Source organism: Coffea arabica, chromosome 9c, assembly GCF_036785885.1.
Source record: "Coffea arabica cultivar ET-39 chromosome 9c, Coffea Arabica ET-39 HiFi, whole genome shotgun sequence".
NCBI classification, from domain to species: Eukaryota; Viridiplantae; Streptophyta; class Magnoliopsida; order Gentianales; family Rubiaceae; genus Coffea; species Coffea arabica.
Window position 1 is genome coordinate 43,961,570 of NC_092326.1, and position 27,147 is coordinate 43,988,716.

General features: G+C 37.2%; 3 protein-coding genes across 4 annotated transcripts; all 3 read left to right on the plus strand.

Moving 5' to 3' along the window:
* Window positions 1-1,278: 1,278 nt before the first annotated feature.
* LOC113708951 (glycerol-3-phosphate acyltransferase 9-like) lies at window positions 1,279-7,055 on the plus strand. Of its 2 annotated transcripts, none has more exons than XM_072065013.1 (12): window positions 1,279-1,650; window positions 1,772-1,829; window positions 1,913-1,986; window positions 3,656-3,755; window positions 4,099-4,194; window positions 4,305-4,401; window positions 5,288-5,375; window positions 5,454-5,550; window positions 5,966-6,051; window positions 6,257-6,376; window positions 6,511-6,609; window positions 6,778-7,055. In XM_072065013.1, the coding sequence occupies exons 1-12, from the start codon at window positions 1,544-1,546 to the stop codon at window positions 6,824-6,826; spliced, it is 1,071 nt and encodes a 356-aa protein (XP_071921114.1). In that variant the 5' UTR covers window positions 1,279-1,543; the 3' UTR covers window positions 6,827-7,055. The 2 variants fall into 2 exon arrangements, with proteins under 2 accessions (XP_071921114.1, XP_027087491.1); XM_027231690.2 differs by having other exon boundaries at window positions 1,280-1,650; window positions 1,913-2,031.
* A 3,350-nt stretch (window positions 7,056-10,405) lies between these two features.
* LOC113708913 (lysM domain-containing GPI-anchored protein 2) lies at window positions 10,406-13,975 on the plus strand. Its single transcript, XM_027231631.2, has 4 exons — window positions 10,406-11,365; window positions 12,419-12,539; window positions 12,653-12,846; window positions 13,545-13,975. The coding sequence occupies exons 1-4, from the start codon at window positions 10,687-10,689 to the stop codon at window positions 13,646-13,648; spliced, it is 1,098 nt and encodes a 365-aa protein (XP_027087432.1). The 5' UTR covers window positions 10,406-10,686; the 3' UTR covers window positions 13,649-13,975.
* A 4,866-nt stretch (window positions 13,976-18,841) lies between these two features.
* On the plus strand, window positions 18,842-27,066 carry LOC113708100 (protein DETOXIFICATION 45, chloroplastic-like). The gene is made up of 15 exons (XM_027230572.2): window positions 18,842-19,113; window positions 19,424-19,836; window positions 20,317-20,477; window positions 21,083-21,226; window positions 21,332-21,498; window positions 22,214-22,349; window positions 23,677-23,773; window positions 23,884-23,984; window positions 24,973-25,136; window positions 25,571-25,642; window positions 25,797-25,913; window positions 26,028-26,123; window positions 26,209-26,330; window positions 26,465-26,522; window positions 26,709-27,066. The coding sequence occupies exons 2-15, from the start codon at window positions 19,481-19,483 to the stop codon at window positions 26,718-26,720; spliced, it is 1,803 nt and encodes a 600-aa protein (XP_027086373.1). The 5' UTR covers window positions 18,842-19,113; window positions 19,424-19,480; the 3' UTR covers window positions 26,721-27,066.
* The last annotated feature ends 81 nt before the right edge of the window (window positions 27,067-27,147 follow it).

The following is a 27,147-nucleotide window of genomic DNA, read 5'->3' on the forward strand; positions in this document are numbered from 1 at the left end:
ATTTTAAAATTACACGTTATTGAAAGTAAATTACACTATATATAAATAAAATTACGCCGTGTGAAAAAAGCGCGTAACCTTCAGAAACGATTGCACTCCTGCCCCTGATCCTTAGTCCGTGGGTGGAGCTGGTTGTCGAACAAGATCGAGTTGATGTTACTTACAACATGGCCTAAGCTAGTCTTGTTTTGGTCACCTGCTGAGTTGGCCAGTCTGTCTCTCTGTGAAGCCGCACGCACGGCTGGTTTGAGGGCGCTCAGGTACGCAATGCATGCAAGAGGCGTTTTCCACCTGATACAAGCTAAATCGGTTCTTCAATGGGTCCTATCCTGTTGTTACAAGCCACCCAATCTCATTTTGTTTAAAAATCCAGTAATTAGTCGCATCTCGTGCCACTACTTTTGTGGGTCCAATATTACAGATCTGATGGTACGTTGACCGTTTCACAACCGAACAAGGAAAATTTATGTAGCCTGTACATGTAATTTCCTGCCTAATTCGCCCGTCCCCCAATCGGATGCAATTTTGAGCCCCCACAATATTCAACAAATTGGATAACTACCCTAAGGAAAAGGTCTACTAGTTGCAAGGTTGAAAGAGTAAAATAAACCTCGTCAAATAGACATTGTATTACTAAATAAATGAATGAATGAAGTAAGGAAATTTCACCAATTTTTATGTATTTTGTTTTTTGCTTGTTTATTTTCTAACTCATATAAGGATGCGTGGATTGCGTGCCAAAGCAATTCTGATACTTGTGAGTTAAGTAACTGTGAAACTTTCTTTTCTCGTCGGATACTGCCTCGTGTTTTGCAGTCCTTAACCCAATGATGCACGATGATACTCTGTCTATGCGTACATGTAAACCTTTAGATATGCGCTCCGTAGATGATAATGAATATGTTTGGATAGAGTATTATTTAAAATAATTATTATAACACTTTTTGTGATGTAATGTATGTAAAATAAAAAAATAGTTAAAAATATAAAAAATTAAATTAAAAAATATGTTTATAATGCGAGCGAAATATTATTTGAGATAATTTAACAATCCAAACGCACTTAATATTTCTTGCGATTGTAAACCTTTAAATAATGCCTGCACGCGCCAGAATGCCGGTATATTTTCAAGTTTCCGGGTAGTAAAATGCGAGTACCCAAGTTCAAGGGGGCAAAAGTGTGATTAACCCAAAGTAGTAGTAGTTACTAAGGTTTGACCACCCATCGGATGACACGTGGCTTCAACGCTTTGGATTGCGTGAGAGCAGTGGCCTGCCTGCGGGTGGGGGGAATCAATATGAGCCCCTATTTCTCTCTCTCTCAGCCAGCACCCGGCCTTCAGCGGCCGCAGACATGCAATTGAACGAAGGAGAAGAAAGACCCCAAACCAAGAAAAAAGAGTGGTGTATGCTTCCTATCCGAATAATAATCTACTGATTGATTGATTGATTTTAATCCAACACCACCAGCAATTTTATAGCAATTTGGCAATTAAGAAGAAGGAGAAGGAGGAGGAGGAGGAGGAGAAGAAGAAGGAGAAGAGATGAGTAAAATGAAAGCTTCGAGCTCGGAATTGGATTTGGATCGACCAAATATCGAGGACTATCTGCCCTCTGGATCCATCCAGGAACCTCACGGCAAACTTCGCCTGTACCTTACTGCTGCTGCTTATTTCTCTCTTAAATATATATTATATAATTATACAAAAATAAACTTTGGGCTAGCCATAGATTTCAAAACTCGACTGTGCCTATCTTTTTTTTTTTTGTAGGCGTGATTTGCTCGACATTTCCCCTACCCTCACTGAGGCCGCTGGTGCCATTGTTGATGTAAACGCCTTTCTCTACCTTTTTTTTCAACATAAGTAGAGAAAGTGGATTTGATTGATTTTAATCCGAATAATATATCACAGGACTCCTTCACACGATGTTTCAAGTCGATTCCTTCAGAACCATGGAACTGGAATATATATCTCTTTCCTTTGTGGTGCGTGGGTGTCCTTTTCAGATACTTAGTTCTTTTTCCATTAAGGTTAGTTTTTACTACTAGTTTGGGCTTCTCTGCCTCTTCCTTATCATACCAAAAACAGGGATAAACGTGGATTCTGCATATAGATCAACACTGGGACTGGGAACTTATAAAAGATCTACCCCTTGCTTTGCAATGCTATACTAAGTTTGAAGATTTACTGTTGCTTGTTCAGTGGTTGGCATACTTTGTATAGGCTTATCGGCTGTGGATTTAATCAAGTGTGCAGAATTAATTGTTTAAGTACGTGCTGTAGTAGTTGATAAGTCGGAGCCATACCAACTTGCATATACAACTAGTTTCATCATGTTTGTAATACTAGGTATGGCTTTCATCATGTTTTAGCCAATTTATACTTGACCTCCTTAAGTTTGAGAGAGAAATGCACGTATATGTATGTGAGAAAATTATTTCATTCTTTGCTTTTGGTCTATCTATCAAACAGGGTCTGCTGCAATTCCGGTGATACTTTGAAGGCTTTTTTTTTGGGGTTAAAATACAGAAAAGCCCCTTGTGGTTAAGCGAACCCATAGAAGAACTGCTATAGTTTCAAAACATATATTTCGGTATCTTGTAGTTGGAACTAATTTGAAAAAGTGACGGAAATTGTCTGAATTAATGGGTTTGAGATACACGTGCCTCTTTTGCGAGTATTTGTATTGAAAACAAATAAATTTTCAGCTGATATACCTATTGTACTCTTTAGGGATAAAATGCCAAAAAGCCTCTTGGGGTTAAGCGGACCTGCAAAAAAAAAAATCCCCTATAGTTTTAAAACATACACTTCGTGGTTTTAAACTTTTTATTCTTCTCAACTTTCCCCCTCAATATTCTATACTGTTCCCTCTAAAATTTTTGATGTGTCATTCTTAATTACATTGGCTCCCCTTAATAAATTAAGAATTCTTAATACTTATGCTTCACAAAAGTGTTATATCTAATTAAGGTTTGTTATTGATATAAATCCAAAAAAAAATTCTTTTGACGTTGCTAAATTACCACTATATTATAGCATAACATAGATGTCAAAGTCTAATGGAAAGAGTGTGTTTAAAATAAGCTTTTTTTTATTGTAAATTTACTATGATTATATTTGGTGTGATGTCAAAAGTTGACCCCTATGACCCTAAGGTCCTGACTCCACCATTGAGCAAGAGAGGGGAGGAAGGGAGAGAAGGAAGAAGAGGGAGTGGGGTGGTGATGGAAGGGAGGATGGCAGTAGGAGTGGTGGTAGCAATTGGTAACCACAGAGGACTTTTCTGCAAGTTGATTTAACCATAGGGGATTTTTCCTTAATTTGCTTAACCAGGGCGGTTGTTAAAGGGATTTTTTGCTTATATGTATATTAGGATGATTGTGTTATTTCATCTACTTCCGTTACTTTTAACGATTTCTATTGCTATTTCATATTAGTTTAAACCACGAGGGCCCATAATGTATGATTTGAAACTATAAGGGGTTTCTCCGTAGGTTGCTATTTCGATACCATTTTAATGAACTTCATTATTATGTAGCTGTTGGAACTGATGATTTTCCAGTGCTTAGGGTTGGGGATTTTGCAAAAGAGTTAGTTTGTAAATATCGTTAATGTTCTGCTATCTCTTAATGCTTCGAAATCTCATCACAGGGTAATCGTGTTGACAGTAGGATGGATAATATTTCTCTCATGCTATATTCCAGTGCATTTGCTATTGAAAGGGCATGACAAGTTGAGAAAAAAATTGGAGGTAAAATTACTGTATACTCTTTTGCTCTTTTCGTGCAAACTTTCTATCTGTTACATAGAGTCTGGTAATTGTGAACAGCAGTTGAGTATTGTAGTCATTCTATTCTGTCACTATTACTGTAGGCTTTGGAAATTCTGCAAGGCTCACTTGGATTGGTTAATTTGCTTTAAAGTGTCAGCGTAGCACCTGTAAACTTAGGAAATTTGAATATAATAGTTTTATTAGCAACAATCAGATGATAGCATGCAAGTCTCCACTTTGTTTGCTCTTGTAGCAGAAGATAGATAGTAATATTTTATGTACGGCTCTGATTTTTTTTCTTTTTTCCCTAAAATTTTCCAAGAGGTGTCTTGTGGAGTTGATTTGCAGTTTCTTTGTGGCATCATGGACTGGGGTTGTCAAATATCATGGTCCACGTCCTAGCATCCGGCCTAAGCAAGTATGCTGAATTTGGTGTTGATTTTTTAGATGCATCAGAGCACTTTCTGCTTCTAGTCCAAATGAAACCTTTTTTCCTAACAGAATTTGCACTTTAAATGGTTGAAACAGGTATTTGTAGCAAATCATACATCAATGATTGATTTCATTATTCTGGAACAGATGACTGCATTTGCTGTAATTATGCAGAAGCATCCAGGGTGGGTTGGTAAGTGTCTGTTATTGGTTTTTTGTACTTCACACTGTTGTTGGAACTCTTAGCTCTGAATTTTATCTCCCCTACATGGAACATGACTGCCCATTAAAAATAGAGAGGTCTTTTTGGTAACTTACGATAACCCCTAATTTCATGTTCAGGGATCCTGATTTTGTAAAATAGAGATTTTTGTTTTTTTAAGTCTTTCATTATTCACCCCATCCAGAAATTTCAGGTAATCATTGAGTTGAACAATATGCAGTTATGTATAATTTTTGAAATGAATGCAGAGTTTGGAATTGATGTCTTGAGTAAGAATGCTGTGCGCTAGTTCGTTGCACATATTGGAGGTCAAAACTGTTTGTACTTGTAGCATTATCGTTGTTGGCTTTGGAGTTTACCTGTGTTTCGCCTTTGGTGAGAGAGAAATGTAGTAGCACGTATCAGAACTGGAGCAAACAGTAACGTGATTTTGCGTCCCTTAACTGGTCAAAAGAATAGATAGCAAACAATTTTGCCAGTGTCCTGATTCAGGTCATTTCTGGACGTCATGGGTTGGCTTGCTATGTGCTGTTCTCTATTACAATCTGCTTTGTTTGCTTACAAGCAAATTTTCTCCATCTTCAAACATATTTAAACCGATAGGCCTGGAAACAGTAGCTGATTTAAAATTGGAGAACAGAGATTTACCTTCTTTTTCTTCAGTACATGCTATCTTTTTGTTCCAGAAACTTGTTAGTTTGAAATTGCTTGTAATATGTAGTGTTATAAAGGAAATGCTTTGCAACAGTGAAAGATTTACTGAGGGGCAAAATCAGAGAAACTAAATGTATGTTGTTCTCCAATATCTGGGGTCGGCGGGTATCAATTAATTTTACAATATATGACATATTTGTAGGGTTATTGCAAAGCACTATTTTAGAAAGTGTTGGATGCATCTGGTTCAACCGTTCAGAGGCTAAGGACCGTGAAATCGTAGCGAGAAAGTATGTATTACTGAACAGCCTACTCTGCTTCCTTTTCTTTTCGGATTGAGTATTGTAGTTTCAATTCTCTATTTTCAGGCTAAGAGAGCATGTTGAGGGGCCAGACAACAATCCTCTTCTTATATTTCCTGAAGGAACATGTGTAAATAATCATTACACAGTTATGTTCAAGAAGGTAATTGTTGTCTAACACTAGCTAAATCTACTGAAGATATTGAAAATTGGAAACTGCTCACAGCATACTTTTTCCTTTCTGTCATTAATCCTGTTTACAACTGTGGTCAAAGTTTAAATTCTCTATTGTCAGTTATTAAACAGTTTTTTATTTTTATTTTTATTTTTTATTTTTATTTGGGGTGGGGGTTGTGCAAGCTGTTGGGTCCTGCTTCTATGTTCAGCTTAGCGATGATTTCAGTTCTGCAAAAGCTTGGAACTTGTACTTTTCTCTGTTTTCCCCTGCAGGGTTTCAAACTCCTGTTCCTGCATTAGCCCTCCTTTTTCCTGTTATTTGGTGAATCTTAACCACATTTGAGGAAGTTCTTGTGGTTAACTAGGTCACAACTTATGTAATCTTTTTTTGTGATGGTTAGGGTGCTTTTGAACTTGGTTGCACTGTTTGCCCAATCGCAATTAAGTACAACAAAATATTTGTCGACGCCTTTTGGAATAGTAGAAAGTAAGATATCTTTATCCTGTCTCAACTTGGATTTTCCATATTATTGATGTTGAATGAGATTCTGCTCTCCTGTTGCAATGCTATCTGTAAAGCACGCATCTTTAGATGATTAAGCAGTGGTCATGTGATTAAATTGTTCACATCTCCCCGTTAGTAAAAAGAAAACCAATATGGCTTACTTCAATGACATGTTTCTTGTTGTTAGGCAATCCTTCACAATGCATCTGTTGCAGCTTATGACATCATGGGCTGTTGTTTGTGATGTGTGGTACCTGGAGCCCCAAAATCTGAAACCTGGAGAAACACCTATTGAATTTGCAGAAAGGTAGGTGGCTTTCTTGAATTGTGATGCTTAAATAATATTGGCGGTTTGTGTGCTGTTGGATTTCACTGGAGCCATATAATACTTCTTTCTCGGAGAAATCCTCTTGATAAAACAGGCTTAATTTCCATTGGCAGGGTGAGGGACATTATTTCTGTTCGAGCGGGCCTTAAAAAGGTTCCATGGGATGGATACTTGAAATATTCTCGTCCTAGCCCTAAGCATCGTGAGCGAAAGTAAGTTCTCAGTTGTTTAATTGCTTTCTTAAATTACCGTCTCCAGAACCGCCCCGGCTAAGGAGATGGTGCACAAAATTCTTGAGTTGATCTTTACGGGTCAATTTGTTCTTTTTTGGCGCAAGTTTTTTCTTCTCTGATCATTCTCGTGTATTCTGTCAATTTTAGGCAACAGAGCTTTGCAGAATCAGTTTTGCGCCGCCTTGAGGAGAAATAGGAGTATGATCCGACACGGTTTTTTTTTTTGGGCATGCGTAATTAAACTGGCAGGAATCAGAGGTCAAATGTTGATATGAAGTTCATTTTACTTTTTCTATTTAATTGGAATTATTTATTTGGATGACGTGCATTAAGCAAAGGGCTGTGACTTCTGGCTTGTAAGTGATTGATTTAGTTGAACCCATACAATTTTGGGCTGTGAGGGAGAAGATTGGTTTTGCCTGACACACGTAGTTGCTATTTTTTTTCGGAGACGATAAATCTATTTTATCCTATACTAAGGGGGAGGGGACGGATTTAAGGAGGTCCAGAGGTAATCCGGAGGAGACTGAACTACCATCGAATCAGACGGTTGCACAGCACACTCGCCTGAATTTTTTTAGAAACAAATCACTTAGATGTGACATTTTTTTGTGGAGTCAAGGTTTTTCACCCACTTAGGCGATGGCGATTAGCCCAAAGGCTGATGGTTTAGTTGCTTGTTATGAAGGATAAATTTTGTATGTTGATGATGCACGGTGGAGGACATGAATGTTTTGGTTATAAAGGGCAGAATATTTGTAGTCGAAAATTGGGGATGAAGGATTAATAAGCAGACTTTTAACTGACCAAGGAAGAACCACGAGGAGTTGTGCAAGAAACACTCGAAAGTAAAAAAGAAGAAGGGGTAGTTTCATAAATCACTCCTAAGGTTTTTGACAATTTTACTGGCCTTCCTTGAGATTTGCAAAATGACATTGACCTTTCCTAATAGAATTGTTGGTCTATTATTTGCTTACCTCACTTGGGAACAAAAAGAGTTGTTAGAGATTTCTTCAATGATGAATATTAACTTGCAAAAATTGCTATTACTAAATGGTGCCAATTGATATGCCAAATATTTATTCGCTTTTATAATAATGAATACACCAAACAATATTTTATTTGGATTTTTCTCACTCTAAAAAAATATGTTCAGATGCCTTGTGATTATGCTTGCAATATTAAATTTTACGATTCTCACCTTAGATTGATGAATCAACTTATATTTCACCTTCAACTCGCTAAATCCACACCAAATCACAGTACTGGATTTGTTTGGATATCAAATTTTTTCAAATAATATTTTGCTTACATCATAAATATATTTTGAATTCATTTTTTTATATTTTTAATTACTTTTTTATCTCATATATATTACATTATCAAAAAAATATTACAATAATTATTCCAAATAATTCTGCTACTTCAAGTAGAAATGAGATCCATCATCTTAATAAATAGGAGTAGTGCTTCTGTATATGTTTTAACTCCTCGCGGGGCTTTTGGCTTTCCACCGTCGAAGCGTCCGGTGTACCTCAGAATTTTTTATGCCTGCTGGTCCAGCTTTCTCAAGATTCCAGAGCGATTAAAAAAAGCAAAAAAAAAAAAAAAGATTTCTGACGGGTAGTTCCCGTGTCTTCATGAGTTATGACAAATTGACAATCAGACTGGCCGCTGGTATATGAGATTTCCCCAGTAGGAGCACTGTATTATTTTTTATTATTTACTTATTTATTCTTTTTGACCATTGGATATTTGTTTTTCCGTTTTCATGGTACGAAAGACTGGTTGGCTGATTTTACATTAGATGCTTGCGCAGTTTGTAATGGGAGTAGGGCTGCAAATGAGTCGAGTTGAGTCGAATTTTAGTCTAATCGAGTCGAGTTTCGACATAATTTCATTGAACTCGAACTTGAACTCGAGTTTGAGCTTGACGAGCTGACAATCTTAAATTCGAGTTCGAGCTTGAAAAAAATAAAAAATAATTATTTTATTTTTTAAAAAATAAATAAAATAATATTTTTTTTCTTAATAAATAATAAAATATTAAAAATATATGTAATTTTACTATTAAAATTAAAAAAAATATAAAATATACTCCCTCTGTCCTCGCGCTTCGGGAATTGCAATTATTATCAATAGTGCAAGACTTTTAGATGATTTGCTTTTGAGTTCCGGCAATACCCTTGACTTTTAATGTATTCTATGTGGTTGAATGATAAAAGGGCCACAAGTTGTGATAAGACATGTGGGACCTAAAAGATTGAAATGTCTCCACACTACTTTAGAGGAAAATGTCATGCACGGGTGTTATTTGCATTTCACGTGGGAGCCACGAACTATTAAGTGCATGTTGGTACTTGGTAAGTGAGAGGAAATGTGTTACATTGGGCCCACTAAAAGATAAGAAATGACCGTCACATTGAAGGGTATGGAGCGGAAATGTGCGAAAGTTTTCATTGCCAAATTTAGTAAGTGACAATTATTTTGGGACAGATAAAAAAGGAAAGTATGACACTATCAATGAGACGAAGGGAATATATACTTAAAATAAAAAGTATATATATACTTAAAATAAATAAATAAATAAATAAATAAATATATATATATATATATATATATACTCGAGCTCGCGAGCTAACGAATTTAATATTTTGAATTCGAGTTTGAGTTTAATTTCGATTCGAGCCAACTCGAACTCGACTCGAGCCGTTTGCAGCCCTAAATGGGAGTAGCAAATTAAATATGAGTAGTGCGTGTTTGGAATGCACGTTGTTTACATCTTATTTATACACATTAATTTACTTGTATTATTAACATATTTTTAAATTATTTTTTTATCTCACATACATCACATCAAAATAGTGCTACAATATTTTTTCACAAAATTATCTCAAATAATTTACTATCCAAACACTCACTAGAAAAGATATACGTTTGTCCATCGATGAAGTTATTTATCCGATTTTTTTTTTATGAAATCTCATGTTTATGGGATGTCCCAGTTGCGACCCCAACCCAAAACACTCTCATAACACTCGTACTCATGAGTGTGTTTTGGATGGTAAATTATTTGGAATTATTTTATTTTTTAAAAAATATTATAATTTTTTTTGATATAATATGTGTAAAATAAATAAAATTTGACAAATAAGCGCCATTCAAACAAACAGTTGAATCCTTCAACATGCGGGTACGTAGTAACAAGTCAAAGTCGTCGCACGATATAAATTGATAGGTTTTCCTCTTTGTACTGGGAGAATAAAAGTCAGGTGTGATTTATTACATTAATGATTTTGAATATGAGTAAATTTTATATATACTGACAGTGTATATATTATTACTGTTAGATGCACGATGCATGTATAAAATTTGGATTTCAAATTTAAATTTAAATTTTATGTCATGTATCTGTGATAAAAATATATACATTGTCAGTATATAAAATCTTAATTCTTTGAATAGACGTCATATATGTATGATTTAATTTGAAATTTAAATTTGACATTAGATCATGTAACATAATTTAAAACTGTTAGTGTAAAAAAAAAATTTACATACTAATAGTATATAAAAAAATTATCATATAAAAAAAAAGAAGAAAAGTCCAGGGTCCGCTTCCAATTCTCCGGTCCAATTTCTCAGTTGCGGTTTATTTAGACAGGGGACTCCGCTTCCAATTCCCCAGTCCAATTTCTCAGCTGCGGTTAAGTTAGTGCAGCGACGTGGGACCTGCATTTATTAGTTTTATTATTATCAACTACAGCTCAGTCTAGTGCACTGCTGGCTTGGTGCTTCTGCTATTGCGGCTGCTCGTCCAAATTCCGAATCCAAAGCTTCCCCACTCCCATCCTTCCTTTTCCTCCTCTTCCTCGCCCACTTCCACAACGACTCTTGTCAAAGTCTTCCAGCAGCAGCTTTCCACAATTAGGCATGCACCGGGTTTTCCATTCCCATTGATTTATTGATTTTTTTGGAAAAAAGGATCGGTCCAAGAAAGCTCTGAATATCTTATCTTGTTTTAGTTTAGTTTCTACCTTCTCGAGAATAGGAGAAATGGATTACCGTAGCAGCAGAGGACGGGCGCTTCTGCGGGGTTTAAGTTTAGTTTGTTCAGTAGGAGTACTATTCGTGATTTTCTCGTCCGCCGCAGCCGAGCCCTTTCAATGCAACTCCAGCGGCACTTGTGACGCCCTGGTTGATTACGTGCTCCCCAACTCCACCACCCTCTCCCGCGTCCAGACCCTCTTCAACGTCAAGAACCTCACCTCCATCCTGGGCGCCAATAACCTCCCGCTCTCCACCCCTCCCCAACGAACTTTCCCCGCCAACCAGACTCTCAAGATTCCTTTCGCCTGTATCTGCACCAAGGGGGCCACCGGCAAGTCCAACAAGCTCCCCATCTACACCGTGGTCCCCAACGACTTCCTCTACCACATAGCGGCTGAGGTCTTCTCTGGGTTGGTCACTTCCCAGCAAATCCAGGCTACCAATAACATCTCGAATGCCAACCTGATTTATGCGGGCCAGAAGTTGTGGATCCCACTGCCCTGCAGTTGTGACCAAGTGGACGGCCAGATGGTGGTTCACTACGGCTATGCGGTCCCAGCTAGGAGCAGCGTCGACGGAATTGCCCAGCAGTACAATACCACCGCCGATGTTCTGTTGCGCCTCAACGGACTGGCCAGTCCTAATGACCTCAAAGCCGGTGCTATTCTCGATGTTCCTCTTAAAGGTATCACCTTTCTGTTTATTTTTCCCTCCTTTCTCTTCTTGTCTTCTTTTTAAATTAATAAGAAAAGAAAAGAGAAGAACCGAAGACTGAGCGAATTTCAACTGCCATTCCGACTGTGATAGGATACAGCACTACCCACCATTGCAGCTAAGTCAAACTAAAAGAGTCTGTAAAAGTCCTCAGTTTTTTCTAATCACTTCATTACTGCTAGTATTACTACTTTTTATGTATGTATTTACTGATGAGGTTGTAGTTGATGGGTTGAACTGAAGAAATTGAAGTAAAAGAAGTTTACCAGTAGCACTACTAGTTTAGCTTAGATGATGGGTGGCGCCTGACAACTTTGGCTTTGTGTCCCCTCCCTTTGTCTACTCCTCAATTAAGCTGCCGCTGGTCTGGTTGGCGAATCCTACTTTGAAATTGTCTTCCTTCATAATTTCTCAGTGTGGACTGTGACCACGAGTCCTGGCAGATGCTCCTCCGGCCTACTGCTATAGTTCACTTTGGCCTTCAAACCGATTTCTACTTGGAAGCGATTTTTTGGAGCTTCATTGTACTTGGTTATATCCCAGATTGCCTGCTTAAAACCAAGTCCAAGAAGTGAGCCAAAATAAATATACACCGTTTGCTAATTCCGTGATACTAATCTATAATGGTAGCTCAGGTATTCTTATTGTGTGTTGATTATTTAATTTCTCATTCCAAGTGATTTTCCAGTAAGGTGCTTATTTAGAAAGGGTTTTCTTTACCCACATATCCTATCCAGTGCTCTTTTGTGTGCCATTGAATCTACCGAAGTCAAAATCCATATATCCCCAATAGTGGCGTCTTATGGGCTTTTTTTTTTTAATTTTCCAAGATTTAATCTTGGCCAGGTGGTCCAACAAAAACAGCAAGACAAATGTTAGTATTGCACTTACAAAGTTCCCTTCACAAGCATTTTTTTTTTTTTTTTTTTTTGACTAATGGTGCCCGTCACCTGCAGCTAAACTAGGGTCCTTAGTTAGCTGTTTCCTAGTAGTGACAAACATCTTTTGGTTTGCTTCTTTGCAGCCTGTGCCTCTATGGTAAGCAATACATCGCTGGACTATCCTTTACTTGTTCCTAATGGAACTTATACCTTGACTGCTACCAATTGTGTAAAGTGTAACTGTGATGCTGCGAACAACTGGACGTAAGTTGATCCGCATTCTTACTCTCTCCGTCTCTGTCAAAAATTTCGTCACCTCAAAGAATCTTAATATTCTCTCGTGTATTATTACTAGTTTTTTGCCCATGTATGGACAGGTTAAACTGCGAGCCATCCCAAATTAAATCATCCGTTTGGTCTTCCTGCCCTAGCATGCAGTGCCAAGGTACAGACAATCTGTACCTTGGCAATACAACATCTTCAAGTTGCAGTCGCTCGACCTGTGCCTATGCTGGTTACTACAACAACCGTACCATTTCCACAACCACAGCCTTGGACTCAACTTGCCCTGGTGAGTGCAATTACCATGTTTTGGTCATTGCTGTGAAATGCTAATTCCTATTTAGAAACGACTTGCTAATATGAAGCGGGTTTTTTAGTGTTTTTTTTTTGTTGGGGGCGGGGGTGGGGTGGAGACTATTAAGGCAGGCAGACTGTTTTTGCGTTCATAGTTGTTGATGTGTGTTTTGTAGCAATCTCTCACAATTGGCCTTCTCTCAGTGGTTGTGATCTGTGATGTAAGGGCATTGCTTCCTTTGTTGACATAGCTTTTGTTATTTGAGGGTATAACTGGTGATCAACTGTTCAATTACTTGTTGATTCTGCCCTCTTGCCTCATTGGATCAGTATGAAAATTGAAAAGAAGAAACAGGGTAACCATAATTGCTTTCTGGCTGGAACTCTGCCTGCTTCCACATGCTGTCATTGCAAGAAAATGTTAACTAGAAAAACTTAGGATTACTTGGCTATAAATGACGCTAAAGTGTTTATAAAGAATTGATGACAGGAATATTCGTGTGAGTTTATCTATATCATACTCGACCTTCGCACAAGTTCAATCGGTTTGATTTAAAAAAAAAAAAGGCATCTGTCACGATTGTCCTGTATATATATCGTACATGCTCGGAAGATGCCATTCTACATCTCGAAATATTGTCTTTATATCTGACCCAGTTTTGATTTTTTCCTCTCTTTTTGTAACTGCAACAGCATCTAATAATAACTCTTCAGCGATGAGCATGCAAGGCAGTTGGAAGAGGAACCTGTGGTTGTTTGTTCTTGTCCAGGTGCTGGTACTTTGTGTCTGGATTTAGCAGTGAGCAAAGAAGAAAATTATGCTCTTGTACACGATCCACGCGGAAATGTAATTGATTCCATGGGAGGAATACTGCTAATAAATGTTATGGTAGGGAGGTAGATGATGATTTGATAAGGTGGGGTGGGTCGGTGGCAAGCATTTGATCCTCCTCGTACTACTTTATAATAAAAAAAAAGTCGAGGACTGTGATTCTTTGTTGTTGCCATTTGCCACAATACAATTCAATACTCTTAAAATGTCCCTCTGCTTTATATTTTGTGTCATTTAACTCTTTGAAAGACAAAAATGTCCCTCTACTGTGATATTTTTCCTTTTTCTTTTATCTCCCTCCTTTTTCCTTATTGGAAAGTAGTTTTCTTTTGTCAAATTTTTACTTTTAAGCAAGTACAAAAAATTATAATAAAAATTTAAGATATCCATTCTCCAATTTATAAAAGTGAAGAAACTCTATGTTTTTTTTGTTGTGTATAAATAGTTAATCATGAGTTAGTTTAAAAAATTTTGAGACAACATTTGTATTTGTATTCTATTTCCTTACAATTAAACGATTCAAAGTTAGTTACCCATTTTTTACAATTACGCAATTTCATGTCAGTTATGTGTTTTTTTTTTCTCTAACAAATTTTTGCTTATTAGCTTCTTTTCTTTGCCCTTTTTTTTTGTTTTGAAAATAATCAATTGTTAGTGTGCTCTTTACTATATATATTACTCCAATACTCCCATGTGAAACTCTATCACTATAAATTAGAGTATTCAAAAGTGAAACACGTGCTGGATTTCATTGGAAAAAGAAAGTGAAAGCCTTAAATATACAAACTTAGCATATAAGATAAGTGCCTTTGTAGTTTTTTTTTTTTTTTCCGGAGACGATAACAATTGCATAATCTATTCTATCCTAAACTACATGGGAGGGGTAGCCTAAAGAGGCTTGATAACAATTGTATAACCTATTCTATCCTAAACTACATGGAAGGGGTAGTCTAAAGAGGCTTGTGTTATGGACTAGTAGGTACACAGACTTTACTAGACCAAATGAATGTTTTTGCACCACTCTTGGATTTTTTTCACTGCACGTAAGATTTAAACCCCCACCTACAGAAGTCCTTCCTTGGTGGCCACTGATCCAAGCTTAGTGGTTGTGAAGTGCTTTTGTAGTCACTAGCCTCAATTGTCAATTATACAGTGCAGTGTAGTGTAAAAAGTAACATTAATAAACGTAGGCACTAATATAATAAATATAGACATCGAAGCAATAAAATACAAAAAACATAACAAAGTTTGGCACTCTTTGAAATTTATATCTCCAAATAAATCTCATCTACTCAATTTCAAATTGAAGACATCATCACTATTAATTGCACCATACAATCCAACCTACAATTATATGAGCCCGTTATTCAAATTATGCCTTACCATTTATACGTTTTTCGTCATTCTTTGGTAGAAAATTTTCACAGAATATTTCCTCTACACCATCTTCAATCAGATTTTACTTCACATCTATATCTATATAAATTTGAGAATGGGGTTTTAGTATGGTTAAGTTAGACTACTTCCAACTCTTCATTCTTTTTTTTTTTGGTAGAATTTTGATTTTTTAAATTATTGTGTATCCTTTCATGCCTTTTGAATACAGAAAGTAAAAAATGACTCCATTTACATAGGAATTTGGTTTTAAATCTATTAATGTGAGGGTAAATAAAAAGGAAACATCACCAAACCTACTAAAAATAAAAAAGTGAACAATAATATTGTACGCTCCAACTTAGTAAGTCTAATTAAAAGGGCAAATTATATAAAAAATAAAATGAAAATAATATTCATTGGTCATGGATTTAAAAATCCAGAATGGTACCATTCATGAAACCTAAATTGTGAAATCACTAACTAAAAAGACAAAGTACTACTAGTCTTCAAATATCGAAATTTGTATTTGAACTTTTTATTTTTGACGAAAAATAATAATAAAAACAACACCAATTCTACCAAAAATAAAAATATAGTTTAAGGGAAAAAAATAGACCATCCCTATATTGTATCTATTTAATTTGTATATATCTGATCCAAATTTTACCCTAATTAAATTTGAATAAAAGTATAAAACAAAAACATTAAGAATAACAGTAGGTATTATTACTTGTTTTATGTATTCTTATCATTTTTTTCATATGTAAATTTGCAACTACTACGTCATTTTTATATAGATATTTTTTTTTTGCAGTAGTCAAGGATATTATAAGATATTATCAGTTTTTTGTTTGCATTTTCAGATACCAATACTATACTATAAAAATTTTAAACCAAAATTGCAGGTTATGGTTTTCTTTTGCTTCAAATTTTGTTTTTTCAATTTTATTTTGAAAGTACAAATATAAGTATATATTAAGTGTAAAACCAAATTCCAAGTTATGGGAATTTTTTCTTTTACTTCAAATTTTAACTCTTCAATTTGGGGGTTGTATAAGGATTCAACTTCTCCTTTGAAAATTTGAAATTATTCAATTAAAAATTTATATGAAAATTACTGAAGTTGGTAACAATTAATCCCATTGATAGTGTAACAACACCAATTTTACTTTATAATAGTGTAACAATTAATAAAAAATGAAAATCCTAATGCATACAGAGCATGATATATACACGTGTGTATGTAATTCTTATAAGAGAAACCTATAGATTTTTATAACATAATATATCTCGAATGAATAACTATAATATTACTTTATTCAGATTGGGCGAATAGAAGAGAATAGAAGAAGTAGAGGAAAGGGAAATGGAGGAGGTTGGGCGTGGGTGATAGAGGTTGAGGGGCTATCCAAGGGTTTGGGAGAATAATGAGGGGAAAGAGATAAAAAATTAAGTGGCGAGAATAGGAAGCTAGAGGCAGGGGAAGAAAATAGTGAGAAGTTAAAGAATGGCGAAAAAAGTCCAAGAAAGAAAGTGAACAACAAAGTTGCGGGAAGACACGAGGGAAGAAAGAAGGGAATTATAGAAATATGTCAGAAATGACCAAAAACGATTGGAAGGATAACACCCTGGTGGGAAGTGTGAAAGTCATAAGAGGCAGTGAATGGCCAGTTGGCAGATAAGAATAAATCGAAAGGGTAATAGTTTTTAATAATTTTGAAAACTCTAACAATATATCTTATAAAAGATTTTTTTTTTGTAATCCATATTAAAGTATATGAAAAACACTATTCTATGAACACTCAACAATTTTAAGGGTACAAAATGGAAGATAATTTTTCTAAAATATAGAAAAATGAATTAGTTATAATTTACGTTTTTACATTATAATTTTTCACATATGAGTATAATATGATATCTTTCGTCGGCTATTGATAAAAAGGTTTACAATTACTCTATCATGTAAATCATTATATATTAAATTATTTTATTCAAATTCTTATCATATATTGAGAGACAATAGGCAAACAACTTTTGGTTTCAATTTATTTAAGATGTTAAAATTAAGAGAGTCCATTTTGTGCTCACAAAGTAATTTTTTTTCTGAACAACTTAAACATACACTTCTTTGAAATTTTTAATATTTTTTATGTACTCTATCATGTACTACAATATTTAAGTATGAGTTATTATTTTAAATTGAAATATAGATCCTTGCATAACACGGGTCAAAATGTTAGTATATAAAATGTTACAAAGTAATTCTTTGTCAAAAACTCTTCATAAATGCAATCCCAACGAGACTATAAGTGACTAAGCCCCTGTTTGATAATTTCATTCAATACTTAAATTTAATAAATTCAGATCTTAATATATTCAGATATGTTTAATAACTAAATAGTGAATATTTGAATCAATCAAGTGACACTGAATTTACTAGGCATAGGCCCTGTTTGGAAGTGCAAGTTTTTAGCAAGTTTGTTTCATACAAGTTTTTTAACAACTTTTGCTACAGGAACCCCAAAAAATTTCACAAAGTTTTTTACCTACACACCTCAAAATACCCAAAACACACAAAAAAAAATTCCCTCCCCTTTTTCTTCTACTTCCTCACCCACTCCAACCCACCACCACCTCCACCACCACCTCCGTCACCCACTCCAACACACCACCATCTCCTATCCCACCTCCCATTTTTCTTCTTCTTCCTCCGTCACCACCACCTTCGTCACCACCACCTCCGTCACCACCTCTTCCAGTGCCCAGCAAGAACAATTAGGCCCCCCATGAATGGAGGTAGCAGAAGTGGAAGGAACACCGCCGGCGACTTTGCCGGTGTCGCAGAAGTGGAAGGAACATTGGCACCGGCGGATGGAACCTCTGCAGTGGCTGGAATTGGAGAACTCGCCGGAATTGGAGAATTTTTTCCCTCTCCCCCTCTTCCTCCCCTGCCATCATCCTCTCGCCTTTTTTTTTTCTCTCTACGTCCGGCGCAGAGGGGGGTGGCGCAGAGAGGGGCGGCGAGGGGGGAGGGGGAAGGCGGGAAGAGGGGGAAGGAAGGGGAGAGAGAGGCGGCGGGGGGATGGGGAAGGGGCAGAGGGGGGCTGCGGGAGGGGGAAGGCGGGGGAGAGAGAGGCGGCGGGGGGAGAGAGGGAAGGCGGGGGGAGGGGGAAGGGGCAGAGGGGTGCTGCGGGGGGAGGGGGAAGGCGGGGGAGAGGGAGGCGGCGAGGGGAGGGGGAAGGGGCAGGGAGGGGGACGGCGGGGCAGAGGGGAGCGGCGGGGGAGAGAGGGAACGCGGGGGGAGGGGGAAGGGGCAGAGGGGTGCTGCGGGGGAGGGGGACGGCGGGGCAGAGGGGGGCGGCGGGCGAGAGGGGGAAGGCGGGGCAGAGGGCGGCGAGAGGTGGAGTTGCAGCTGGGTGTAGCGGGGAAGAAGAAGAAGAAGAAGAAGAAGAGAGGAAAGAAAAGAAAAAGAAAGAGAAAAAAAAAAGAAAAGGAAAAAAAAAGAAAAAGAAAAAGTTTTTCACCTTACAAAAACTTCTACAAAATTTTTCACCTTATAAAAATTTCTACAAAATTTTTTTAAAAACTCCTACAGTGCACTACAGTAAAATTTTAGACAAACTTTCAAAAAACTCAGGTTCCAAACAGGCCCATAGTTTGCTCCAAAAAATAAGCGATAAACTATTCACTTATTACTGAAATATATAAATTTAAATGTATTAAATTTAATACTTAACAATCGAATAATTTAATGAATTCACAATTTACATTTCAAATTTTAAGGATCGCGGCCCACAAAGCACCGGCACCGGAGAATAGACGGGGTGCGGTCCGTATGATAAGGCAACGCCAACTGGGGAGTCCTTTGCGAAGCCGGCCGCTTCCCAGTTCCCACACCTCCCCCCCCTCTCTCTTCTGCATTCTTAAACCCCCTCAGATGGACGCATAAAATCATACGCTACTGCTACTGTAACTCGCTCTACCATATGATATGAGCGCCAGCTCCGGCATCAACCCAACACACAGTTCATCAATTTGTCTTACTAACTTCGGGTGTGTCTTTGTCATCCTCCGAACCATCCTCTGTTTTGCATGCCTATTCATAGTATTTGATTGTTTTGCATGCCCTTGTTACTACTGTCCTGTTCTTCTTCTGTCTTCCTAACTCATATCTTTCTGCGTAACCCCATTACCCTTTCAACAATGATCATAGGTCTCAAATTCAGGGAATTTTTTTTTTTTTTGGGTTTTCTTCCTCCCAAACCTATCTCTGCTTCATTTCCTTGTTCGTGACTTTGCTCAATTATGACCCATCCCCTCCCCCTTCTGACGGTTTATTTCTTTTTCTTATCTTTTCAACCAGGACTGTGAGATATAGCACCAAGGTTTTTATCCTTTCCCTTATTTTGTTTCTTGAGAGATGGCTGCCACTCCTGTGTATTTCAACGGCGGTATAGCTGTTAAGGGATTAACGACTGGTTGGGCTGGGAATTCTGGTTCCGGGTGCCAACCGCCACCGCTGCCGCCGTCGCAGTTGTCATGGCGCCGTCCATCGGCCAACACGTCCGCAAATCTTCTTCGCCTGTACCCTTTATCCGCCAATCAACCCAACAAGCGATTTTTAAGTTATTCGCACACCAGGAATAAGTGCTTTATCTCAGGGCCCAACCATCCATTGAGTTCCGATTGCGGAGTGCAGTCTTTTAACGGGGAAACGTCGGATTCTATTATTCTCCACCAACACCCTGCTATCTCAACTTGTAATGGAGGCCTTCAGTGAGCTCCTTCCCCCTATCCTTTTGCTTATTCCCCATCATTGGATTGCATTGAGTTCATTTCGTGTTCTTGTCCAGTTACTGCGTCCAAAATTATGTAGTACTGTTACATTTTACTTCTGCAGAACATGCATGGTAACCATTTTTTTGTCATCAGAAAAAACTCATTTTTGCTCTTTCTTGAATATTATTATCACGTGTAAGCCTCTACTTCGATCGAACGCTCTGGCAGTTCTTGTCTTTAATATTTTAATTAATGAGAAAATCCTTCTCTGTAGTCACTCTGTTATCATATTTCTGCTTTGGAATTTGTTCTACATCAAACAATCTGTTACCTCTGGATTTTTGTATTGGTCCAATGATTGGCTGATGGGATTTGATGTCCTTGGGGTGTAATTGGTAATGTGCAAACTTCAAGTCTATTCTTTGCCACCTTATTATTGCTTTTAATGATGATGTTCATTGTGAGTGATTCCTTTAGGATTCATAAAATTGAGAGCGAGTTGGAAACTATTTCCTTGAGTCAATCTCAAATACCAGACATCAGGCGTGAGCTTGTAATGCTGTCTTTGCCTGCCATTGCGGGTCAGGCAATTGAGCCTTTGGTGCAGTTGATGGAGACAGCTTATGTTGGCCGCCTAGGTAAGGTGGAAACCATGGATATTCAATTTAATAGTCAGTTCATCATCCAAAGCACTACCATTTTTATGTTTGCCTTTCTGTATATGGTTTTTTGGTGTACTCTTTTGTTTTTTTGGTTCTTTCTGGTGTTTGTTGGGTGTCAAGACTCAAAGAAAGATGTAATTGTGGATGTTGCTGCTGTAAATCTTGTTTGTTGAGTTAGCGCTATGATGGTACTCCTGTCCTAAATATAAATTGACTTTGAAACATACACAATCCCTAATGTTTCATCAAGCTGACCAGCTAAGAGTACAAGGTGAGTAATGCATGAACTATAAACTAAATTGGGGCTGTTTTTCAACATTTGACTGCTGTTGGTTGAACTTCAATGTCAATCCAAACTAATCTTGAAGACCTCTTTCTTTGCTTTGTGAAATTGGAGCCAAAGCTTGTTTATTTTTTGAGATTTTAATTTGTGTAAATATTATGAAAGTCATGTATCTTGACATTGATCTTTTTTAGCGTTCTGTAAAAAAGGTGATTGAGTGGCTAAAGCTATGGTAGAATGTTAATATCAGTAAGTTCTGTGTTACTCTGAGGTTTTTCATTGTATTTTTGGTCCACAGGCTCTTTGGAGCTGGCTTCTGCTGGTGTCTCCATAACAATATTTAACACCATTTCAAAGTTATTCAATATTCCTCTGCTGAGTGTTGCTACTTCTTTTGTGGCTGAGGACATCTCAAAGAACATAAGCCAAGTTTCTGGAACAGGTTGGTTGGATGAGACATGCTCCCTCAAAAACTCAGATTCACCCAAAAAAAAAAAGATGAAAAATTGTTGAGGTATCTAATTTTTGTTATTGCAATTTTGTGTAGAAATGGGAGACAGCACCAATGGGAAACCATTTGATGCCCAAGTGGGAAGGCAGCAGCTATCCTCTGTATCTACAGCTTTAGTTCTAGCAATTGGCATTGGCATATTTGAAGCCTTAGCATTGTCATTTGGATCTGGATTTCTTCTCAATTTGATGGGCATATCACATGTATGTTCTTCTCCTGATATTTATTGATTGCTTGACTTGTGGGTACACATTGGCCAGGCATTTGCTTGTGCTTTTGTTTTGCTTTGTTGATTCTCATACCTGACCATTTGGATTCGTGATGCCTCATAGCTTCCTTAAATTATTTTACTTGAGTAATGTGGTTCCTCTATCAAATGCAATCACTTGGCATGCAAGTGTTGCTTGATACTGAATTTTTCTTGCCTAGCTTCTTGCACATAAGTTGGTTTATTGATTGGGATGTACCTTCATTTGCAACTAATTTATGCACATGCAAATGTGCTTGACTTCTTTGAGTTATTAGTGATTCAATGTCAAGGAATTTGATGGAGAAAAGAGAGTAGCTCTTGGTTGCTGTTAGAAATAGTGCAACTGTCTTGAAACTTGTGCTGTTGCATTCTCACTTGGTAAAAACTAACAATGGCCCCTGCAATAACTCAGGAATCATATGTTATTCTATATGTACTATCTTTAAGAGTGGCCAACCCCACACACAAACACCATGTGATAAAATCTCTTAAATTTACACGTAATAGTTTACTTGAGTTTTTCTGAATTAGTGGTACTCTGCTTGCAAACTTGCTTGCTTATCCTTGAAACAGTTTTTAAATTTGTAGACGCATTATAAATACCCATAGCTCTATAAATTCCACTGGCTCCAGTGGTAGTCACATATCATTGAAATGGGTTTTGACAGGGTTCTCCTATGCGTGCCGCAGCAAAACAATTTCTTGCTCTGAGAGCACTTGGTGCTCCTGCTTTTGTTGTTTCTTTGGCTCTCCAAGGCATTTTCCGTGGTTTTAAGGATACAAAGACTCCAGTATTTTGTCTAGGCAAGTGCTTAACTTGAGCTTTGGAAGTTTCAGTAATTATCCTCAGTACTTGTACAAGGTATCAAACACTTTTAAGAGACAAACGAAGAGAAACATGCTCTGTAGTCTTACTAACGTATCTTCTTCTTGTTCAATCTCTATTCAGTTACTTTTAAACTCAGTGTACTATTGTTTAGGTCAATGAATGGCCCGTGAGATATCATCATATTCTTGTTTTCCTCTGGCCCCTTTAATGGATAATAGATGAGCAAATGAAATTATCTTTGATTTGTGAAAGTTGCTAACAGTTCTTAGAGCCACTTTTGTAGGCTACTATTCTAACAATTTTCTGTTCCATTTTTGTTTTGGTTGCAATGTTTGATTTTATGTACTTAGTCATTTCGTCAGGGCTATAAACTGGTCTTGAATGCTTGTATGAGAACCTTGGTTGCGCTGTCATGAAGTTGCTTTTGGTTCAGGCTGCATTTTGTTTGTGCAGCCCTGGTTTAAGCTCTGGGAAGTACTTAAACTAGTATGTTGCTTAAAGGAGGGGGGAAAAAGCTGTCTGTGTAAGAGATAATCATCATTACTCTATATGTGAAAGTTAATTACTCAGATGTGGAAGAATCTGGATATAATTGAGATTCTTCATAAAAGTTTTTCTAATGTAAACTAGTTTGTGTTAATCCAGATCACTTCAATTCAATCACAAAGGAGATTTCCATTGTGTTGTTCAGAGTGACTTCTTTCTCATGTCTCCAGTACTCAAAAATCTGGATGGGTGTAATAGTACTCTTGCGGTACAGGATGCAAGTGCTTGAGAAGGTGTTTGGGATTTGAAAATAATTTTTGCCCCTGCTATTTTATGCTTTCATACTGCTTTCAATCTCAAAATTGTTGGTAAATACGCATTGATCTTTGCGATACCCTGGACTCCTTTTTTGTTGTGCTGTGCTAATTCTGAAACGCTGTATCTTCGCTCTGATGTAACACTTGCTTTAATGTTTTTGAGCTGTACGCCCAAACCTTGTAATGGGTGGCAAGAAGAATTTGTTCAGGAACATTTGTGAGTCAGTTGCAACATTGAGTTAGGGACCTCTTGCAATAGATTAAGCTCTGGCAGAATAGAGTAGTTGATGTGTTTATAAATGTTTAAGTTTAGAAGAAACAAGTTATGCTTGTCAGATTGCAGTTAGTCTCCTAATATCTAATTCAAGTCCAGCTCTATACAATTTTTCTTTTCTAAAAATGGAGATCTACTTAACCTATAAATCAGAACTGCAGTTGTCTCGCCTTCTGAAATATTTGTTTGTTTCTATTGGATTGTTGACAGTGCTGCTATTTGCAGGTTTTGGTAATTTTACAGCTATACTTTTGTTTCCATTACTTATGTATCATTTTGGACTGGGTGTATCTGGAGCTGCAATCTCTACGGTCATATCGCAGTATGCCCCTTTGGTGTCTGCTTTTACCTTTTTTTTTTTTTTGCTATCTATTTTTCCTTATCGTTGTGTTTTTGAACAAGCTTATTGATTTAACCTTCTACTTGTTCCAGATACATCGTGACCTTTGCAATGATCTTATTTTTGAATAAGAGGGTTGTACTACTGCCCCCAAAGTTTGGAGAGTTGCAGTTTGGGGGTTATTTGAAATCTGGTGAGTGAACATATGTGCAACTACTCTAGCAAAATCATTTTCTCATTTCCTTCTATAGAACATGGATAATGCTGTTTCTTCTGAGTTTTATTGTAGAATTCTTTGAGGGTTAGCATATGTAGTGGACAAGAAAATAACTGTACAGATTTTATCAGATTGTCTCCTCTGATACTTGACACTTACAGGTTCTAAGTCTAGGAAGGCTTATTTAATATCGATTCTGATCATTAAGTATTGATGTAAAGGAGGTCAGATGCTGTACTCTCTTGATATGGTGGTAGTATATAATTCATAGATCTTTTATATGCCTCCCCTTGAGGAGTTATATGTTTCATAGGGAAGCATTTTTGAGACTTGCAATATTTTGAATATCTGTTGTTGAATTCTGATGGTAATAGAGATTAGCCAAAGTGTTTTAGATTTTTGAGTTTATTTGTTCATGTTGGAGGTGGTTTTTTTTCACGTCAAAGTTCTATTTGTTTGTTATATTCTTGGACAGGTACATTTGAATAGACACGTTTCCTATATGTCCACTGTTTGGTTTGGGAAAGTATATTTTGGGTAAAAAGGGAAAAGTTGAATTCTGTGCTGTGCTGTGTAGATTGTGAGGTTGACTATTCGAAGCTTACTCAAACCATGCTTTCCTTACCAACCCTAACCCTGTCGTGGTCAACATATCAGCTTGTATATAGAATTTTGGTAATGGACAAACAATGAACATGTTGGGGATTCAATGTAACTGGTTGAAAGGTCAAGTGTTCATGTACTTTGACATAAATGTTCGTACAACTTTTGCTCCAACATGGCACCAAATTCTGCCTGATTGTTCTTGAGTGAAACAACTCTTTGCAAACTAAATTCTGAATTTTTCTGAAAACCCTTTTTGCAAACTAAATTGTGAACTTTTAAGTCACATGATTTATTCATTCTGTACTGGAAAGCCTCCCATTTTTGCTTTCTATCTAACATTACTTCACTGCTTTTTTAGGTGGCTTTCTAATTGGGCGAACACTTGCTGTCCTTCTGACGATGACACTTGCCACGTCAATGGCTGCTCGCCAAGGTCCTGTAGCAATGGCTGCTCATCAGATATGCTTCCAAGTATGGTTGGCTGTATCTATGCTCACAGATGCTTTGGCAGCATCATCTCAGGTATATACAAATATGTGTGGATGTAGAAGATATGGCAGTCTCTTGTGTTCATTTTCCCTCCTTTTGTGCTAATATCTTTTCCCATACATCTTTTCTATCCGACTTTTCTTTCTTTTACCTTTCTTTTCTTGCCTTTTTGCTTCAGTTTTGAACTTGGAAAAATAGTGAAAATTGTAGGAGGCTATAGAATGCCTTTTCATGGACTAGTTTTGCGAACATTCATTTGTACCTGTTAATTTATCAAAAATCACTGGTGGATTTTTGTTCTTTAAAAGGATTAGAACACTTTCAGGTAATAGTGTGATTTGGCTTAACTGAGTTGTAATATTTCAGAGTGTTGACAGTGAGCAGGTTTGGTGGCTAATACTACTATATTTTAGCTGTAAATAGTTTTACTGTACATCTGTCTGACAGTATTTAATTTTGTCGGTTAGGCCTTGATTGCCAGTTATTTATCAAGAAATGATTATGGAACTGTCAGGGAACTTACACAATTTGTATTGAAGGTATTTGTTACTTCACCTTTTGGTCCTTTTGTTGTGCTTCACCATGTCTTCTGTCAACTTTTGTTTGCTTTCAATTTTTTCTATTGGAAATCCATCTTTCTGGTTATTTATCATATTTTGTTACCTGAATCTCATTGAATAACCTTGTTTTCAGATTGGAATATTCACGGGAGTTTCATTAGCTGTGGTTTTGGGTGTTTCATTTAATTCGCTGTCCACTTTCTTTACAAAGGACACTGAAGTATTAAAAATCATTGCAACTGGTATACTGGTACGGTTCAGATATCTCAACGTTTTTTTATTCCCATTTAGTTCTCTTCTGGAAAATGCGCGCTGCTTATACTTTTGTGAAACTGTGCTTCTGAATATTATGAAACTTATGCAGTTTGTCAGTGCTAGTCAACCTATAAATGCTTTGGCATTTATTTTTGATGGCCTTCATTATGGTGCTTCAGACTTCCCTTATGCTGCTCGTTCTATGGTATCTCTTTTCCCCTCTCGAGCCTTACAAGTGCACTTGCATACAAGTAATTTATCTTAAATAATTTATGTTATATAAATCATAGATGCTGGTTGGGGCCCTATCTTCTGCATTTTTGCTATATGCTCCAGCAAAGTTTGGTCTCCCTGGTGTCTGGTCAGGCTTGACTCTCTTCATGGCATTGCGAATGATGGCTGGATTTATCAGGTGAACTGTTGCATGGATGGATGAAAGACTTTCTTTCAATTTTTACATGAGGCATATTTTTCGGTGCAAGTTGTAATTTAATCTGCTTCTTTTTTCGTTATTGTTATGTTCATGGAGTGAGTGTTGGTTTTCAGAATAATGTCAAAAGACAGTCCATGGTGGTTTCTGCATGGTGACTTTAATAGAGCCAAGGTTAGTAACTCCATTTTATTTTACATGATTGCAGTAGTCATCCAAACTCCCCTCGTAATTATTAGCCCCCCTTTCTGAAGTTATTGTCTTTTTTTTTTTTGGGTTTGTTCTGTATGCCTACGTCTCTTCTGGGTTTGGATGACCCAAAATATAGCAACATTTCTCAAGATTTACAATGATTTTCAGCTTGCTGGTTGAGAAGTCTGGATGGAAGTGATTGGGACTACAGTGGACATACACGCACATTGGATGCAAGTGATTGTGGGACAGCATTGAACATACATACATTGCTGCTGTGGTTACCTTGGCTGGTCTTGTCATCCGGAAAGCGAAGAAGTTATTGTAAGACGAGATCCAGGGAGCTCTTCTTTGTGGTATTTTTCTTTTGGGGGGAGGGCGGAGTTTAGGGGAGATGGAGGGAGAAAAAGTGGTTTTGAGGTTTATGATTGAAACTGTAGAGTGATAGACAGAACAGCTACTGATTTAGCAATAATTGTTGCTTCATGACATCAACTGTAGTAGTATTATCGTTTTGCTCCTTCAACGCAACTCCCAGGCACAAAAACCACTGGAGAATAACCCTTTTTTTTTGACAGTGCATAAATTTGCAGGCAACGAGGATGAA